Here is a 21278-nt window from a genome sequence, read left to right as displayed (position 1 = left end):
GAGTTCATTGAACTATTACTAATTATATTTCAAATTTAGGATATGGTAACTAAATCCATTTTAAATGTTTCTTATAATCAAGAAGACTTCGAAAATTGGCAAGACAGAAGTGGAAGCTTTTAAAGCCTTATTTAGGAAAGAACAACCAGGTTGGATTAGGTGCTATGAAAGATCAGTTACAAAAAGTAACTTAGAAAAGCATGTTAAAATTTCTGAAATCAAGAAGAGCACATGAAGGAAGTGACATCTTTAAAAGATGAACTTGGAGATATGAAGGCCAAACAACAACACCAAGAGAAAGAGATTCATGGATTATGAAATATAGTTAAGTTAATACTTCAGCGATCTAAACTTGGAATGAGGCCAAAAGAAATCCAAGCTTTGTTACAAAATGCCCAATAGTTGATGCAAATAGTGCTCATGAATCAACTCATTTGAAACATGGATATGGTAGGACCATATTTTTTTTATTCTATAGTTTTTTAATTGCATTTATTTTTATTATTTTAAATTGTATGATATAAGTATCTATTGTGTTATATCAATTGACATTGTTTCAGATTTATTGTTGTCTTGTATTGTTATAGCTGAAATTTATTTGTTGCTGGCTATATATAAAATGGATTCCATAATCTACAATATCTATACAATAAGAACATCTCTAATACATCATTAGCCCTCATGCTCTATTTTGTCTTCTTCTATTCTTTACCTTATATTCTAATGCAAAGATACTAGGATCTTACATATTGTTAATAAGAAGAATATATCATAAACATATATCTGAGACTTCTTTCTTATTTAATTTTCCTTTCATATATATGAAGATGATAATAACTTTAAAAACTTACTCATATGTGTAGTCAACAATAAACCAAGTGCTAGTATTCTTGCAGAAATCTAAGATCCTCATGCCAATTAAAAAAGAAATACTGCTTCCTTAGAAATTTTCAAAAAAAGTAAAACAAATAATAATAATGATATGCTTCAAGGATTTAGAAATAAATGTATTTCACAAAAATTTAAAATCAAAGTGGGATAATTATGCATGAGTTGTTGTAAAATAAATAAATAAAAAAGGGACAATAAATGTAAAATAAAGGAATATAATTAGATAACTCTAATAGAAATATTCACCACAATTACTATCTCAATATAATAGATATGATTAATATATTTACTAATATTGTATATATTACTAATATATGTAGTATCTTATATATAAAAGAGAAGATTATTTGACAGTATAAAAGAGGGACAGAGAATTTTTATTATTGATCGTTTGTGTATATTACTTCTGACTATGCCTCCTATTTATACTTGTATAAGATTAACTTTTTCAAGCTTTGGAAAGGATGGCACCGTCTACATTAAAGATTTGTACTATCCAAGTATCTTTAATTGGATGAAGGATTCGTGGTCATCCATATTATAACACTCTCCCTTGGATGACCATTATGAATATGCCTCATTAAAACCTTACTAAAGAAAATCCAAGCGAAAAAAACATCAGTGAAGGAAAAATAGTACAATATTCTTTGTGATGGAGACTGCCTCATTAAAAATCTTTTTAAGAAAAAACCAATGAAAAAAAACCTGACCAAGGAAAAAAGAGTACGGCATCCCCCTCTTGTCACTATTATTTAATATCTCGAATCAGCGCATCCCAATCTGATGTATCAATCTTTGAAAGGAGGATTTTGGGAGTGACTTTGTAAATAAATCTACCAGATTATCACTTGAGCGAATCTGTTGAACATCAATTGTCCCTTGATTTTGAAGATCATGAGTGAAGAAGAATTTGGGAGAAATATGTTTTGTTCTATCACCTTTGATGTATCCACCCTTAAGTTGAGCAATGCATGCTGTATTATCTTCAAACAGAACAGTTGGAGCTATCTTCTGATCAATCAGTCCACATGATGACATAATATATTGGATCAAACTCTTGAGCCAAAAACACTCGCGACTAGCTTCATGTATTATTGCTAGTATTTTACCATGATTAGAGGATGTTGCTGCAATCGTCTTTTCGTAGACCTCCATGATATAGCTGTACCACCATATGTGAATAGATATCCTATTTGAGATCTCCCTTTGTGTGGATGAGACATGTATACTGCATCTGCATAGCTAACTAGTTGTGACTTCGATCAATATAGATAGAACAATCCCATATCAACTATTCTATGAAGATATCGAAAGATTTGTTTGTTTTCGTTCTAATGTCTTCTGGTTGGAGAGGAACTATACCTTGCTAATAAATTCATAACAAATGTATATCAGATCGTGTATTATTAGCAAGATACATTAGCGCTCTAATGGAACTAAGATATGGTACTTTAGGACCAATGATATCTTCATTTTCTTCTTTTGGAAGCCTATAAAGTGAGTCCGCTCATAAGAACAGTCAGGCTATCTTAGTCTCATCATGTGCCCTTATTAAATTGAAGAAACCTATCGAATGAAGATGCCACTCAAGGACCCCTCATTATGGATAGGTCTGGAAAAGTATGGGAAAGAAAGATCATCTTATTCCTTTAGTCAACCATGATTCTATTATGTTTTACAGCTATTCATTTGATCCAAACGCCACTTTCTCCGTCTGGTAATAGAATTTTCTTAACCGATCCAGAGATCTTTCGATCTTTTAGGTATATTTGTTTTTAGGGGAAGATCCCAGGGAAGTGGGACTCACTAGAAGGAAGACTACTTTGGTTTGGCAAGAATAGTGTTTAGAGATTCCGTATTTTGTGCATTCTTAAGAAAATTGTAAAAATGGAAAATGAAAGATGAACGATCGCGCGAAAGAGTATACAATAACATTTTTTCCTTCAACACAGAGGTCACAGAACTTTATTTAGCTGAAGTATAAGAATCCAAAATCATAACCTTTCGCTTTAAAGAAGACAGTTCACTGGGCGTGCTGCAACCTAGGGATCACCAGGTAGCTCTTTCGCTCTATAAGGATCGAGGGGGGCATGGCACAATTTTTCTCAGAGGAGGGTTGGTTTGCCCAGGTGACTGATCCTTCCATAATGTACTCCTACCTACATGCACTGGCAACTGAAGTCGAGCATACATACGACGATCTTCATGCGTGAATAGCCAGGAGGAAAGAAAGGGCGGTAGATGATAATGAAAAAGGTAGCAGCGTCTGGATGGGCAGAATGGATAAGCGAAAGGCACCATGCCATGGATTGAGGAATATCCTAAGACTCATGTAAGACAACTAAATGCACCTTGAGGTGCTACCGAGGAACTGAGGGACCTTCTCGAGCACAGGATAGGTGAGGGATAAAGCATATGATCCTTTGGCACCTCTGGAGGTTTCCAAATCAAAGTAGCGGACTGAGTAATCCCTACCCGAGTCAAGCCTCATCCTTGGAAGAAGACCTTCCAAAATGATGACCGCAGCTTCATGGTTGTAGCTGGTAGACCCCCCTTCTCACTTAAAGGGTGAAGTAAGCATGCTAAGAGCAAATTCCTCAGCTTGAAAACAAGTTTCAGTGACCTGAGAATAGAATCGGAATTCCACTAGTGAGGTAAAGGGGAGTCCTAGCTAGACGTAAAAAGCTTACAGGGTGAGGGATTTGCATTTCCTTTTGTTTTGAGGTTCTTGGTAGAGAGTTACTGATGTGTGGAAAACGATCCAACACAAAACTCACCGGCAAGTGTACCGGGTCGCATCAAGTAATAATAACTCACATGAGTGAGGTCGATCCCACAGGGATTGAAGGATTGAGCAATTTTAGTTCAGTGGTTGATTTAGTCAAGCGAATCAAGTTTTGGTTGAGTGGGTTGTATTTAACAGAAGCTAAATTGCTTGGAATATAAAGGGAGAAGGGAGAATTGCAGTAAATTAAAGAACAGGAAAATAAACTTGCTGAATCTTAAAGAACAAGAAAGTAAATGACTGAAACTTAAAGTGCAAGAAATGTAAATTGCAGTAACTTAAATGGCAAGGAATTTAAATGGCTGGAATGTAAAAGGGATTCGAGGACTGGGATTGCATAATCTAAACAAAGAGAAATTGGATTGCCACAAGTAATAGAGCAGAAACTGAATTAGAAGTAATTAGAATTCAAACAGAAATTGAAATTAAAGTGCAGCAGGGTTCACAGAAGAACCAAAAGTAAATTGGGATCTCAGGACTCCAGAGACTAGGTAGCAGAGCCTAGATCTCAATTACCTTCCTAGATCCAAGCTCTCAAAAGCAATTAACAAGAAATTGAAGAAGAAGCAGTAAAGGAAATGAAATTGAATTCAATTATGCAGAAGAGAAATTAAAGAGATTTTGAATGGAGATTGAGACAGAATTTCCTCAATTCTTCACACCCAAAACTCTAAACAAGGAAATTAAGAAGGCCCAAGCAAGAATGAGGAAGAAGAGAGATCAATTCTCCTCCCTAATTATCTGAAATCTCAGTGAAGACACCAAGAGAAGTTCCAAAGTACAAAAATAAAATTCAAAGCTCAAAGAAAGTGCCAAATTTAAAAGCTAAGCCAAAGGTAAGTCAAAAAGGTCCTAATTACATCAAACTAGCTCCTATTTATACACTTTCTATTCTTGGATTTTGGGATTTGGATGGGCTTTTGATTTGGTGAAGAAATGAATTAAAATGGGGATTTAATTTGAATTTTCGGCCCATGAGAAGTTGCTCCCAGGAGGCTGCCCTGCCCTTGTGGAGGGCAGGGCAGGATTTGGTGCATGTTGGTGCGGCTTTGGTGCGGCCTGGTGCATGTTGGTGCGGCTTGGTGCGCAAAACGCTGCCCTGCCCGCGCCAAGGGCAGGACAGAAAAAGTTGGTGCGCCAGAAATTGCCTTGGTGCGCTGTTGGTGCTGCCAGAATCAAGAATTGGTGCGCCAGAAATTGCCTTGGTGCATAGGATGCTGCCCTGCCCTCGCGGAGGGCAGGGCAGAAAAATATGGTGCTGCCAGGATTGAGCCGTGATGCGCGCTGGTGCTGCCAGGAGAGTGATTTGGTGCGCCAGAAATGTCTCTTGGTGCGCCAGATCCATGCACCAACAAAATGCTGCCCTGCCCTCGCGGAGGGCAGGCAGTGTTTCCACTTTGATGTCCCGTGTTCGAAACACGGCTGGAACACACGCTCAATTAATTTCCTTGGTTTCTTGGCACGGCACTCAACCTTAGTTCCTTGCTTCTTCCTTGTTCCGTGTTCGATTCTTGTGGCATGCATGGGTGACATTTTTCCTTTGATTTTCTTCCTTGGTGAGCCCGATACTGCCCTTGTGGAGGGCAGGGCAAGGTTCTCTTCTTCTTGGTTCCAAGGCACAATTTTGTGCTCTGCCCTTGTAGTGGGCAGGGCAGAGTTGCCTTTCATGCTTGGTTCTCTTATGTTGCCCTCCTAGAGGGCAGTGTGCCCTTGTGGAGGGCAATGCTTGCCCTTCCTCATGTTGTGCACCACACTTCTTCTCTCTTTGACCACACTTTCTTTTCCTTGGGCCACACTTCCTTAGGCCACGCTTTTCCTTTTTTTCTTTTCTTTACCTACAATAAACCAAAACAACCACTCAAAGTATCACTAAATTCAAGAGGCTTATAAATCAATTAAAATTCAATTAAAATTAGCTTAAACCTCATGGATTAACATTAATTTCATGGTGGTTGCTTGATTTAAAGAAGTTGTGCATTTTCACTCCAAATCACTTACTTAGGAAGCAAGAAAGTGCATAAAGACTATCAAAACAAATGAAATTAGCTTAAAAAATGGGTATATGATGACTTGTCATCAGTTACCGCTAGGTGAAGAGAAGGATCGCGCTTTCCTAACTCCTTCTTAGGATGATTTGTTGCCTCAGACCTAAGCTTTCAGGCTTCGAGCTCTGAGTGAATAAGGGAAACCATTAGGAAAAGGTGAATCAATAATGAATGCGTCTAGCCACTGTGATCTACTTCTTTGGCACCGGCTGGAACATAAGGATCTTCCAATAGAACATAGACTTCTTCGCTTGCTTATTTTTTCTTCATAAAGACAGAAAGCTTTTAGCGCTATTATGTTACAGGCTTTAGTTCTTGGTTCATGGCTTCATTAAAGAGAGGTTAACCTGGTTCTACCTTTTGAGGACAAAAGCATCTTCTTAATTCTTAAAAAAGAAGAAGCATCTCTCTTCCCTGAAAAGGCTACCCACTCCCATTAGTCATAGAAGGAATTGAAACTATGCCACCTTACGATCATTGGGGTACTTAATGGATATGACTTATCATATAAAATCTCTTCAAGATCTTTTCTTTGTATGTTGTTTGATGAATAAAGATCCCATTATTTGTATGCTCAATCTGTAGGCCGAGACAAAATTTAGTCTTTCCAAGATCTTTCATCTCAAACTCTTCTTTTAGAGTTTTTATAATTGGTTGAATCCCTTCAGGAGTTCCAATGATATTTAAATCATCAATGTACACAGCAATTATAATGAATCCAGAAACACATGGACAGATATCATCATTCTTGAATCCGTTTCTGGCTAGATACTCAATAAGACAATTATACTACATTCGTCCAGATTGCTTTAGACCATTTAAAGATCTTTGCAATTTGACTGAGTATAACCCTTGCGAATATTCATTGGATGGTTTAGATATCTTTAGTCCTTCAGGGACTTCCATATAGATATCACAATCTAATGAGCCGTATAAGCAGGTTGTCACCACATCCATCAAATGCATATATAGTTTATGATATGCGGGTAAACTGCACAAATAACGCAATGCTATTGCATCCACTACAGGGGAGTATGTTTCTTCATAATCTATTCCTGGTCTTTGTGAAAAACCTTGTGCCACAAGTCGAGCTTTGTAGTGTACAACTTTATTTTTCTCGTTTCGTTTTCTCACAAATACCCATCTATATCCAACAGGTTTTACATATTCTATTGTACAGACTATAAGTCCAAAGACTTCATGTTTTACAAGTGAGTCTAACTCAGTCTTAATAACTTCTTCCCATTTTGGCCAATCATTTCTTTGTCAACATTATTCGACTGATCTTGGCTCAAGATCCTTACTTTCATGCATGATATTTAATGCCACATTATATGCAAATATTTTATTGACAATTGTCTTATTTCAGTCCCATTTCTCTCCTTTAAAGATATAATTTATCGAGATCTCGTCATTTTCACAATTTTCAGGTACATGAACATCTTCTGGCGTTAAAACTATATTAGAATTTTGGACAACTGCAAGTATCTTTACTATGTCTTTTTCAACAGGAATAGTATTTACCTCTTTTCTTTTTCGAGGATTTTTGTCTTTGGAACTAACCGGTCTACCACGCATCTAGCGTAAATTTGTTTCAGTGGCCACTTGTCCTACTGGGACATCAATTAGAATTGGGACATTTTCCGCTGGTATATAAGATTTGGTTATCCTCTTTGTATCAGAAAATGTATCAGGTAATTCATTTGCTATTCTTTGCAAATGTATAATCTTTTGAACTTATATTTCACATTGCCCTGATCGAGGATCTAAATGTATCAAGGATGATGCGTTCCAATTAAGTTCCTTTTCAGGAAGCTTATTCTCTCCCCCTAATGTTGGAAATTTTGATTCATCAAAATGACAATCCGCAAATTGAACTTTAAATACATCTCCAGTTTGTATCTCAAGATACCTTACTATAGAGGGAGAATCATATCCAACATATATCCCTAATTTTCTTTGTGTCCCATTTTTTGTGCGAGAAGGTGGTGCAATGGGAACATATATCTCACACCCAAATATCCTTAAATGGGAAATATTTGGCTGTTGGCCAAAAGCTAATTGCATAAAAGAGAACTGATGATAACTTGTTGGCCTCAAACAAATAAGTGTTGCGGCATGTAAAATAGCATGCCCCCAAACTGAGTTTGAGAGATTTGTTCTCATAAGTAAGGTTCTAGCAATTAATTGGAGGCGTTTAATAAGTAATTCTGCTAACTCATTCTGTGTGTGAACATGAGCTATTGGATGTTTAACACTTATTCTATTAGCCATACAATAAGCATCAAAGACTTGGGAAGTAAATTCACCAGCATTATCAAGATGAATTGCTTTAATTGGATTTTCTAAAAACTATGCTTTTAATCGAATAATTTGAGCAAGTAATCTCACAAACGCCAGGTTGCTAGAAGACAATAAGCACATACATGACCATCTCGAAAATACGTCTATTATGATCATAAAACATCTAAAAGATCCACATGGTGGATGAATAGGTCCACATATATCGCCTTGAATCTTTTCTAGAAATTTAGGGATTCAAATCCAATCTTTATTGGCGATGGCCTTAAAATTAACTTTCCCTGAAAATATCCAGTACAACAAAATTCACTAGATTTAAGAATCTTCTGGTTCTTTAGTGAACGTCCAGGGAAATTTTCAATAATTCTCCGCATCATGGTTGTTCCCGAATCCAACCGATCATGCCAAGTTATGAATTCATTTGGGCTAGTAAACTTCTGGTTTACAATGGCATGTAATTCAATTGTACTAATTTTGGTATAATATAACCCAGATGAAAGTGAGGTAACTTTTAATTTGTAATATAACCTTTTTATTTGAATCATGAGTTGTGATACATAAGTACTCATAATTTTTCTCATTCATTGTTTCAATATGATATCCATTTCAGCGAATATCTTTAAAACTCAACAAGTTTCTTAGAGACTTGGTAGACAATAGTGCATTATTTATTATGAATTTTGTTCTTACAGAAAACAAAATTATAGCTCTTCAGGAGCCTTCTATCACATTACCTAAACCAATAATAGTATTAACATATTCTTCTTTTGGCACAAGATGAGTAAAGTATATATTACTTTCGAGAATGGTGTGCAAACTTACACTATCCGCAAGGCATACATCTTCATTATATATTCTTGTCATTTTCTTCAAAGAATAAAATGAGTAGAAATATTTGCAAAGTAATTGTTTTCTTGATTGAAAATATTTTTTTAGAAGTATAATATATACTAAAAATATTATTATCTTGGCATATTCAGTAATTTTGAAATCCATAATATTTTACTAAACATTATTTATATACATCGTACTTTAAAATTTAAATGCATAGAAAATAAAACTTAACAAGAAGTTTCTTACAATATTTATTTACATGAATACTTAATAATCTCACGTATTAAACTATTCCACCATTGATCAAATGACCAATATTTCCTTCAAAGATCCTCAAAGAAATCAAATACATCATAATGAGTGGTGGAGTTTTCAACATCATTTGAAACCAAATTTGTCTCCTTTTTTTGTTGTCCTTTTTCAAAGACGCTTGATAAATATCGACTAGGTGCCTTGGGGTATGACAGGTACGCAACCAATGGTTTATTCCAATCCTTTTGGTTCATTATAAATATATTTATTTTGTTGAAAAATCATTTTTTATTATTTAAAGAAATTTATTTAGTATTATTGTGTATTTTTTTATTTATAATATTTAACTAATTTAATTAAAAAAGCATAATATATGTAATCATATTACTAAATATTAAGTTGTAGAAAAAATTATTAAAATAATATAATTATATATAATAAAAAAATTGAGAGATATAAGATTACACTTATATAGAGTAATTATGGTATACAATGTTGTTACACTCTAAAGGTGATGCAGTAGCTAAAATAAGTGTAACCTATTCTGATAAGCATAAAAGCTAAAAAACGTAGTCTTTTGGTCTTAAATAGCATCACTTGAAAAACATACCCTATTCCTAAACACTAAAAATGTATATAGCTTTTGATATAGAAACGCGTAGCTTTTGAAAATAGACAACAACCAAATAGGCATTCCCACTAAAGCGTCTCCATAGCAAAAAAATATATATATAATCTTTGTCTAAGACATTATTTTTTTTTATTTTTAGCTACATTTTTTAAATGTAGCAAAATAAGTATTTTTTTTTGTAGTGATTATACTGAAAAAGCCTTTATCCTCTAGTGTCTTCACCCATTTTCGAACCAAACTCAAAGTCTGCTGAAAATCGACCATGAGTTTGGGGGGAGGGGGATGTGAGATAACCTAATGTTTATGTAATAGAATTAGTTATTCTGTTAGTGCTCTAGTCAAAGAGAGCGATAGTAGTAGTGAGAGCCTCTCTTGTAGTATAAATAGATAGATATTATTGTACTTTATAAGCATGATAATACAATACACAATATACAAGTATTACTTCACAATTCTGCATTTTCTCTCTCTATTCTCTCTTTCATCTCTCTATCACAGACGTACAACTAATATCTCATAGTACGAAATAACTTAATTAACTTGTTCAACCATTGACAAAACTTAAAAGAATTAGCCGAATAAAAATAATAATAATTTTAGAATACATGTTAACTAAAACTGATATAATTAATAATACTATAAACCATAAAGTTGTTGAAGCCGAGAGGGGCTTGTTTAATTTTGTGGAAAAGCCAAACTAATAAGGGGCGGCGTCAATAAACTAAAAAGTAGGCTAATTGAATGTCATGCAACTGTTGTTATCGACTTTCAACTACTCGCGCAACTGCCCCTAAATTGTATACGTCAAATTCCACATAAATAAATAAATAAATACATAATCTCTCTCTCTCTCTCTCTCTCTCTCTCTCTCTCTCTCTCTCTCTCTCTCTCTCTCTCTCTCTCTCTCTCTCTCTCTCTCTCTCTCTCTCTAATAAAATAATACTAACTCGATTTCTCCTCCCTTCCCTTTAATGAATTACACATTATTAGGCATGCCCCGCCTAGCTATATTATCAAGCTGTGATATGTTAATAGTTGTCATTCTATGTATACAAAGATATTCATATTTTAGAATTAAGAGAGTACTTCATTAACTCAGAAATTCAATCAGATTTTTGCTAAACAATAACTGAAATTAAAATGTTTAACGAGATAAATTTTAGTTCAAATTTTATATGTATTATGAATCTGTATTTATTAGTTAAATATGCTGTCTGTGAATAAAATCTCAGTCGTATAAGGGAAGCTTGCCACTGCAGTAGACAATTTAATTTGACTCAAGTCAGTTTGGTTAGAAATCTAACAGTTTGTTAAACATAATTAAGAAGGGAAAAACGTATTAATTGCATTGGGAGGCGTCAAAAAAACCAAATCAAATGGAAAACGGATATTTTGAGCATCGGTTCTGCTACGTTACCAACAACATATCTGCCAATTTCTGCCAACTCTTATTTATAATTGTGTTTCATGAAAGTGTGTTCGTGGATGTGTCTAATAAAAACGTCTTTTTTATAACTGTGTTTAATAGAAGTGTCTTTATAGATATATTTTCTGGATGTGTCTCTTTATATATGTATTTAAATATATTAATTACTAGACACATCTACGAACACACTTCCATGAAACACAAATATAAATAAGAGTTGGCAGAAGTTGACAGATAATATGTTGGTACCCTATACTTTTCCTTTGAGCATATATTATTGTATATATGAACATATTTTCAGGCTGCCAATTTTATTTCTTGTTTTATGTTATGTTATGATATTCTACGATTATGTTAACCTCTTTTATCGTCTCATCTAATCTTGGTGGCGGCAGATCTTATTTTAATTTATGAGACGATAAATCTAAAAAAACAATAAATATTGTATTAACTATGCTACATATACACAAAAAAAATCAGTCAATTAATTATTAGTTATTGGTATAAAATTTATATTAAAATTTTAGATATGAGTTAAATAACATATATATATTTACACACAAATATATAATCGCTGATTTAATTATTATTTTTTGTGTACAACGTGATAACAGATCTTTTGTATTTATAGTATTTAATTTTAGATGTATGATTTTGAATATTTTGATATTCAAAATTTTTTCATTAATTATTAACTGGCTTTTATTGTCCATAGCATAACCAAATTTTCTAATATTTTCGTAGAATATGATAATATTTATTCATTTATTTCATTCAGTTGCTAAATTTAAGATTATCTACACTTCATTGATAAAAAATGATAAAATTGAACATATGTATGGTTTCTATATGTATACCAAAAATATGATAAAATATGTGTATACCATAATTAACATAAGCTATTCCACAAGAGTAACACATGAAAGAAAATAAACTCAAAAAATAATTGGTCTATCAATTTTCTTTCTCTCTTATTACATTTAAATTTTGATACTTTAAATAATATTTCTCTAAATTACATGTACTTTCTCTTAATATATTCTCTAGGAATCTTCCCTATTAATAAAGAAGTTGTTACACTTATAAGCCTCACGTTTAATGTCTCACTCCATACAAAGTATAGTCTCTTTACAAACGTATTATATTCATTATATTATATATATTTCATACATGCTCAAAAATTGTTCAACAACATCACCACATCTTCTCCACCTTCTTCTTTTAAAAACCCCTCATTCTCTTCTCTTTCTCTCCTCATATCAAAACTCACCATGAATATTTCTAATTAGCCTGGCAACTTCTTCCACACCCTTCTTTTTCTTTCTTTCTTCTCTTCATCCATTATTTTAAAGTGTGCCACACAAACAAATGGTCATGGGAGCCTTTTCCCATTTCGAACAAGTCTCGAAATGCAACACTGAAGGAAGATCAAACCAAACGGTAGCCTCAGACTTAGACGGCACGCTACTCGTGTCGCGAAGCGCTTTTCCGTACTACATGCTGGTGGCTATCGAAGCCGGGAGCCTCTTAAGAGCTTTGATACTCTTAATATCTGTTCCATTTGTGTACTTTACATACATATTCATATCGGAGACCATCGCTATCAAAACCCTGATCTTCGTCACCTTTGCAGGTCTGAAGATCAGGGACGTTGAAATGGTGGCGCGGTCCGTACTCCCAAAATTCTACGCCGAGGATGTTCATCCAGTGACGTGGAAAGTTTTTAATTCATTTGGCAAGCGGTACATTGTAACCGCTAGCCCTAGATTAATGGTGGAGCCTTTTGTTAAGACGCTATTGGGGGCTGATAAGGTTCTTGGAACTGAACTTGAAGCAACAAAATCAGGAAGGTTGACTGGGTTTGTTAAGGAACCTGGTGTTCTTGTTGGTGAGCACAAGAAAACTGTTCTTGTTAAAGAATTTCAGTCCAATTTGCCAGATTTGGGACTTGGAGACAGTGAAACTGACCATGACTTCATGTCAATTTGCAAGGTTGGTATATGTTGTTTCTTTCATAATAGCATATATTCTTACATGTTTCCAACATTTTATTAAGTGCTATTTTTTAAAATATGTATTTTTTATATTTATTAAGAAAAATAGAAAAATTGTTTAAATCTTAAAGGTAAAATAGATAATTATTTCAAAGAAAAAGGAGTATATATTTAGCATAGACAAAGAATTGTTTTTATAATATTGGTAGATAAAGTGTTGAGTTATAAATGGTTTAATAATACATATTATTCTATATATAGAAGAGTATCATTAACCTATGATTATTAAATTAACTTTATAACTATATCTTAGTTTCTCTTACCTTGGCTTTTACTTAGTTTTCTATTTTTGGACGGAAAACTATAATAGTAGTGGCTGTTTTTAAATTTCATTGCTGAGTGGTACGGAGCGATAGTGGGCCAATAATATTTAATAAAAGCACCGTGGTTATTAGAAACTAGTCTTTTTTTTCTTTTAACCAAAATTTAATTCATGTTCGGTGAGGGTGTCATTAATGGCCATGAAATGTTGTTTTCAAAATTATAATGATGAGCCTCTATTCTTGTTACTTTTTTCTGTGCATCAAATTTCTCTGGGCATAAGAAAATACCTCTCCTTTGTTTAGTTTCTATTGGTTAGTTTTTTCCTAATATTTATTATCTTCAACGTGCAAGTGGTCCCCAACATCGTATACATGACCCTTTTATTGATTGGGTATTACACCTTAAGGCAATTTCTGTTTTGAGCTGTCTATGCCTTTTCTTTTTAGTTGAGTTCTCTCTCACCACAATTTCATAACTCCCCTTAACTACTTTTTATCACTTATAATTTATGTGCTCCTAATTTGAAAACGAAATTTTCGGTTTACTAAATTGAGGACTTATTATTACTACACTTTTCCATAAGTTCCTCATGTCCAACCCACTTTTAACACAAAATCCAAGTCTCTAGTATTGTTTGTGGCTCATGTAGAAGATATGAAAAGTTACAAAACTCATCAACGTGCATGCATAGCTTCCCATCATTTAATTAGAAAGACCCAAACCTTATGACTTTACCTGTTGACTATATAACTCATAAAATTTTAGTACCGGTCTGCTGATTTTTAACTTTTTCTTCCAATTAGCTAGTAATTCATTTGATTAATTTCAAGAGTGATGTTGATTATTTGGACATCCCTAATAAGTGAGCTTCAGTTTGACATCCATCACGATCCAAAGATTAAAAAGAAAAAACAAGAGAGTTTAAGGTTTCAAGTATGGACACCACATCTCTACCAAAATTTAGTTAAGAGTCTATTTAATTTATAAAAATATTTTTTATTTTATTTTCAATATTTTTTAGATTCTTATTAAAAAATAGTTCTCTAATCAAACCAAATAAATTCTTAATATAAAACAATTAAAAAAGATATTTTTAGAGTTAAATTTCAAAGAGGCATTTCGGAATGACTTGTTAGAGATTTCAATTGCATTAATGATATTCTAAAGTTTTGGAATTATTTTAAAATATGCGATAAATCTTAATCGCCACTTTAAAAAATTTTGACGATAATTTTATAATTATAAAGCACAATCTTTTAACACTTCCAATCACGAATTTGTACTACTAATATTTACAGGATGTTAGTTATAACAATTTAATTGGCGTATGCAGGAAGGATACATGGTCCCAAGAACAAAATGTGAGGCACTTGCAAGAAACAAGCTAATAAGTCCGATCATCTTCCATGAGGGTAGGTTTGTTCAAAGGCCAACTCCACTAGCTTCCCTCTTAACCTTCCTATGGCTGCCAATTGGCATTATCCTCTCAATCCTAAGGGTCTACCTCAACATTCCCCTACCTGAAAGAATTGCATGGTACAACTACAAGCTTCTTGGAATAAGGGTAACCGTTAAAGGTACCCCTCCACCACCCCCAAAGAAAGGACAAAGCGGAGTCCTATTTGTTTGTAACCACCGCACCGTTTTGGATCCGGTGGTTACGGCCGTTGCGCTTGGACGCAAAATTAGTTGCGTTACTTACAGTATAAGTAAGTTCACCGAGATCATTTCGCCGATTAAGGCCGTGGCGCTTTCCCGGGAACGAGAGAAAGACGCTGAGAATATTAAGAGATTGCTTGAGGAAGGAGATTTGGTGATCTGCCCTGAAGGCACCACGTGCAGGGAGCCGTTTTTGCTGCGGTTCAGTGCGCTTTTCGCCGAATTAACGGACAGGATTGTTCCGGTTGCCATTAACACTAAGCAGAGTGTGTTTTATGGAACAACGGTTAGGGGTCACAAACTGTTAGACCCTTATTTTGTGTTTATGAACCCTATGCCGACATATGAGATCACTTTCTTGAACCAGCTTCCCAAGGAGCTTACTTGCAGCGGAGGAAAGTCGGCGATTGAGGTTGCCAATTACATTCAGAGGGTTCTTGCTGGGACACTTGGATTTGAGTGCACCAATTTGACGAGGAAGGATAAGTATGCTATGCTTGCTGGAACTGATGGAAGAGTTGCATCTTCTAACAAGGAGAACAAAGCTTAATTCCAAAAGAAGGAAAAAAAAAACATGTTGGAATTTCCTTTTTGATTCTGTATTATTTGGTTATCATTGTGTTTCCAAATTAAAATGTTCTTAGAATTATAATAGTAATAAAGAGAAAAAACAACTGATTGTGATGATTGATAAATATAAATAACAATTTTATGTATATTTTGTTATATTTTTATTATATGAAAAAAATTTTATATATCACTTCTATTATAGGTTAGTCCTGAAATTTAGTAATTTTTTCCTTTAAAAGTTCATACATAAATAGAGTTAAAATAATACTATATGTATTACTTTTGTACAATATTTATACATATTTTATTCTTAATATTAAAAATATTGATAAAAATAAAAAAAAAATTAATTACTCTCTTCATTAAATTTATAATTAGGTCTTTATAATTTATTTTTTTAATTAAATCTCTATACTACTTTTAATTTTATAATTAGGTCTTTTTGTGTCAATTAAAAACATTAACATTAACATAATATTTCTTCCAAAAAATATGTGAGATCAAAATTTAATTAGATTTTTAATTGTAGATACTTTTAATTTTATAAAAAATATCTATTAATTCTAATATTTTTGACCTGAATAAAGATCTCATTATAAAATTAAAAATAGTGTAGTAGAGACTTAATTGAAAAAAACAAATATAAAACCCTAATTGTAAATTTTATAAAATTATAAAGACCAACAAAGTAATTCAACCTATAAAAAACTAATATCATAAAAAATAATAAAATGTATTAAAAAAATTAGTAATACTAGAAAAATAAAAAAATCCGTCTAAGCGATTTAAATTTATCTTATTTAATATTTATTATAAAATATATTAAATAAAAGTTAAAAAAATAAATTTTAATAGTTTTTGGCTAAAAATTTTTGTTTAGCAATACCTTTCCTTAAAAATTATACATTCTCATACAGCAGTGCGCGTGAATTTGATAGTTATGGGCTTATGGCTGACATATAGTACCGGTGAAATGTGGCATGTGGGATCATAATAAGGTACATGGATTTAATTTCTTTATCAAGGAAGCAGTAATGACGTTACAGTAGTAACATTAACTTGAAGGCAATTCCAGCTAGAAAGCTGACAAGCATGTCTAAAGAAAAATTAATAGTAGCTTCGCAATAATAGTGGGGAAAGATGGATATAAGAAGTAAATTTGATATGACAAGTTAATCTCATGCCTTATCCTTCATTATTATGGTCAAGCTAAGGCCAGGGGACCTGTATATATAGCTAAGTTTATGTACTGGACTAATCAATCGGCTTTACTCAATTCACATGGAAACAATACTCTACTCTGTTTAATAAAATTCTAAGGAGTTATTAGTTCCATACTTCCATGTAGCAGAACTAATATGCCAGGCATGTTTGTTGCACAAGATATTTTCCCACATGGAATAGTACATCATAGTATAAAAATCTTTCAACTATTATTTTAAATATTATATATTGGATAAAACGGCCAATATTTGTAGATATTTTCCCACATATGCACATTCATGTCGTAACACATTCCCTAGAGTAAAGCTAATAAACACTTAATTAGGTTCTATGTTTGGGAGAACAGAATCCAATTCCCAACCAAAATGAGTTACCTAGAGAAAAGATAGGTGAAGATCAACTTAGCTCAAGGCTCAAGAATTGAATATTCTGTCACAAGTTAAGGATTAATTTGCTATGAATTTGAATTTCATTTAACGATTTGTCATTGGCCAATGAATTATTGTATACAAAGAAAAATTTAAATTCTAATACTTAATTAGTTAAGCAGAAGAATAAATTAACTACTCAATCTATTCAAATTGATTTCTCCTAATTCTTCATTATTGGTCAAAATATGATTAATGCTACGTATAAGCAATTAAGCATGGATGACATTCCCGTAACGGGTATTAATTTTGGTTGTAACCAAAGTTGATAAACGAAATGACGTGTTTGGTAAGAAGACAATAAAAGGGTAATAAGGACTATATAATTAAGGCAGCGAATAAAGTAGCTAGAGAAGCATGTCATGCATCATGTTTCACAAATAATGCAAAATCGACTATTGTCATAATAATAATAATAATAATAATAATTGTAACACATGAAAATGCAGTGACAGTAAATACGCATATATACACACTGCAAGCGCAATTTAATTATCCAGATTTTCATGTCATTTTCATCAAGCATGTAAAATAAAGTGTCTGAGATCACATAAATAACGTAAAGTAATTCCAATTTTTAACTTAGAACGGAAAACCTTTGCACCAATTACAAGCTGTGCACCTAACTATGAAGGAAGCTATTTATGGGTGAGATAAAGTTTAGGACTAAAATAAGAGAAACTGTGGTCCTTACTTTAGCAGCTTCATAAAAAAAATGCTAGAGGAAGGGATTATTTAATTAATAGGGACCATTTATTTGGACCTTGCTCAATGATGAAAAGTATGAAACTAATATAAGAGGCAATTGAATGAGCACGTGGAAGTGCCAGACTGTGATCTGGGAGAGAGAGTTAAATTTTTTGACGTGTATGTTTTGGTACATTGCCAAAGGCGGTTATCGAAAATTCTGAACCGCCATGTTTTGCCCATGTTCAGTTTCCACACTTGGACTATGGAACTTCGAATCTGGAGGCGCTAATGAATGCTGCTTATTTCGATATTCTTATATATTTCGCTACATCCACGTTTCACACAGCTTTTATTCTAATTACTTCAATTTGTGATGCTTATTTTTTTATTTTTCTTACCTTCTCCATTTCTTTTGCGTTTAAGTTTGAGTAGTTATTACCTGTAGAAAAAAATTAATTAAATGCATTTCTATTCATATGAAGTTATATATATATATATTAATTAAAAAAACTTCAATACAATAAAGTAGAATAAAAGTGTCAATTTAAAAAAACGAATAAAATAAAATATAAATAATTGTTATTTCTAGCATTATCATTAATCATTTGTCGCTAATGACTGAATTGTGTATGATATCAGCTGCAGCTGACGCTTTGTGTTGAAAGATTTTTACATATTTTTTAGCAAAGTATCCTAAAAGACAAAAAGAAATCAAATAAATTTTATTTTGTAATCTTCCTTCCTGCTAAATATACCTATCTATTTCTCAAAGTATTTATTGATTGTATTTGTAATTAAAAAAACAATTATTTATATCCATAAATTTTATAAACACTAATTAAAAAACTCATCAAACAAAAAAATTAACGTTATATTATAAAAAATGAATTTTATATGACAAAAATATCAAACCCTAATTTTTAGTTTATTTTTTAATAAGATTTGTAAATTATTCACACCTTTCATTTTTAACTATAAACTCACATCATTTCTTTTTTTTTTTTAATTTCAAACTTTTACAATTTTCTATTGTCACCATTTTAACCATATTTTTTTTTATTTTATTGAAAGTTTGTTTCAAAACCTTTTCTATGAGGCACTGGCTTTGATGTCAGCAACATCTGTGTCTGTCATCTAGCTACAACCTCATACCAAGCATCACTTTTATACTGTTTATAACTTTCGATTTTGAGAAATCAAAACTGGTGCAGCTGAAAAAGCCAAGGTGATTGAAATTAGTGGGGGCAATGATGTTGACTTTTATGAAAGGAATTTAAATTGGCTCATCATTCAAGCTAAAATTACCAAAGAATACCTAACTCATAACTCATGCACAGTTTTCATGCTTATAGCAGGAGTTATTCAAACTATTGTTTTCATTTGTACTGAAAGGGATCTCAATCAATAAAAAACTTGGTTGAAATATCAGGCTTTTGACTTCTGCTTATTTGGTAAAGGAGAAAGAAAAGAGGAGAAGAGGATCAAACAACTGTAATGGAAAAGAAGAGAAGAGCTTGTGCGAGAGAGAAGAGAGCCAGATGCTCCAAGCTCTACGACGGATGGCGCTAATGGGACTGCGCCGATGAAAACTGCGGGGTTGGACAGAAAAAATAGGAATTGAGTGGACATAAACGACAGAGTTAGACAGCTGCGAACAAAAGGCAGCAAGACGCTACAAAATGCAAACGAAAGAGAATGCGACAGCAGTTGTGTCGATGGACGCTAGTAACAGAGAAAAGGAGAGTAGAGAGGTGTGGTGGCTGTGTGATTGTAGTTTGGCAGACGGTGACGAAGGAGTTGTTTCTGGAGGTCGGAGGGGCTGTCTTTGGAGATGTTGGGAGTTAAGGAAGAAGAGATGGTATGGGGTTGATGTTGAAGATGAAGGGTGGGGGTAATTTAGAAATTTTATCAAAAAGTCAATAAAAAATTAGGATTTGGGTACCTTTATCATATGGAACTCATTTTTTATGAGTACAGCGTTAGTTTCTTTATTTGATGGGTACTTTTGTCGGCGTTCGCAATATTTACGGTTAAAAATAGTTATTTTCTTTGGAATTATCCAAAGTTTAACTTATCAAAATGGCAGAGTCGACCAACCAAACATTTCACTCTTGCCAACCAATAAAAACCATATAAACAGTTTCAACTCTTGGTGGCATCGAACTACTCCATATAACTTTAGTGAAGCTATAACTTATTATGTCCTTTAAGAATGTTTTTGTTTGCAAGACCTACACAAACAAGTAGTTGGTAGAATAAATATTTTTTTTTAATTAAATTTTCAAAAACTTTATCCTCTTTTTTATGGTTAATTTTATTGGTTGCAACATTCTATGAAGTTAGTTTAGAAGTTTTAACTTTCATTGATATAGCTCTTTCCTTCACTAAAAATTTCTAACCCATCTTAAAATCCACAATCATCTATGACAAATCCTTTTTATTTGAAATCGAAAAAAACTTTGAAAAAATTTCTTTCAAAGTGCTATATCATAGGCTTAGTAACTAATAAAGATCTTTCCAAAATCAAATTCTTCTCCCACCCTCTATTTTTTTAGACAATTCACTGATCATCTTATCTCTTATATGTTTCTTACTAATTTGTAATTAATAGATATATTTTCGTGGATCCCTTCTTTTAGGTAGTATCTGACTTATTAGCATCTCATTCGAATTTAAATGATTGCATAAGCACACAATCTTCTTTTACAATGGACAATTTTCTTTTAAAAATCGCCACTACTACTTAAACAGAAGAGTTACATCTCGAATTATTGTATTTCTAATTCCCAATTCTCCTAATTTTTTCAGAGTTTACACTACTTTTCACTTCACTAAATGATATATTGTTCTTTCCATCCTCCTTATTCTATAGGAATTGTCTAGTGAAATTAGTTTTTTTGTGTCTTTAGCATCTTGTATGTAAAGTTAATAGTTAAAAACTGTTAGATAGTAATTTAATCAAACATGTTAAATAATTAAACGATTCTTAACTATAAATTTTAAATGATAACATACAAATACATGTGAATCTCCATCATTATAGTAAAGCAATTATTTTTAATTAAATATCTTTTAATTAGATTAAAATATTTATTTTAAAAATTTAAAATATTGAATAACAAATTATAATTATATATCTAACAAAAATTCACCTACCTATCACATTTTTAGTAACCTATATATATATATATATATATATATATATATATAAAGATTTTGAAAAT

General features: G+C 32.6%; 1 protein-coding gene across 1 annotated transcript; it reads left to right on the top strand.

Moving 5' to 3' along the window:
- Positions 1-11817: 11817 nt before the first annotated feature.
- On the top strand, positions 11818-15858 carry LOC112796985 (glycerol-3-phosphate 2-O-acyltransferase 6). The gene is made up of 2 exons (XM_025839696.2): positions 11818-13157; positions 14817-15858. The coding sequence occupies exons 1-2, from the start codon at positions 12534-12536 to the stop codon at positions 15690-15692; spliced, it is 1500 nt and encodes a 499-aa protein (XP_025695481.1). The 5' UTR covers positions 11818-12533; the 3' UTR covers positions 15693-15858.
- Positions 15859-21278: the final 5420 nt, after the last annotated feature.

The sequence above is a fragment of the Arachis hypogaea genome, chromosome 4 (assembly GCF_003086295.3).
Source record: "Arachis hypogaea cultivar Tifrunner chromosome 4, arahy.Tifrunner.gnm2.J5K5, whole genome shotgun sequence".
Classification (NCBI taxonomy): Eukaryota; Viridiplantae; Streptophyta; class Magnoliopsida; order Fabales; family Fabaceae; genus Arachis; species Arachis hypogaea.
The sequence above is the reverse complement of the archived record's forward strand: the minus strand, read 5'-3'. Positions and strand labels throughout refer to the sequence as shown.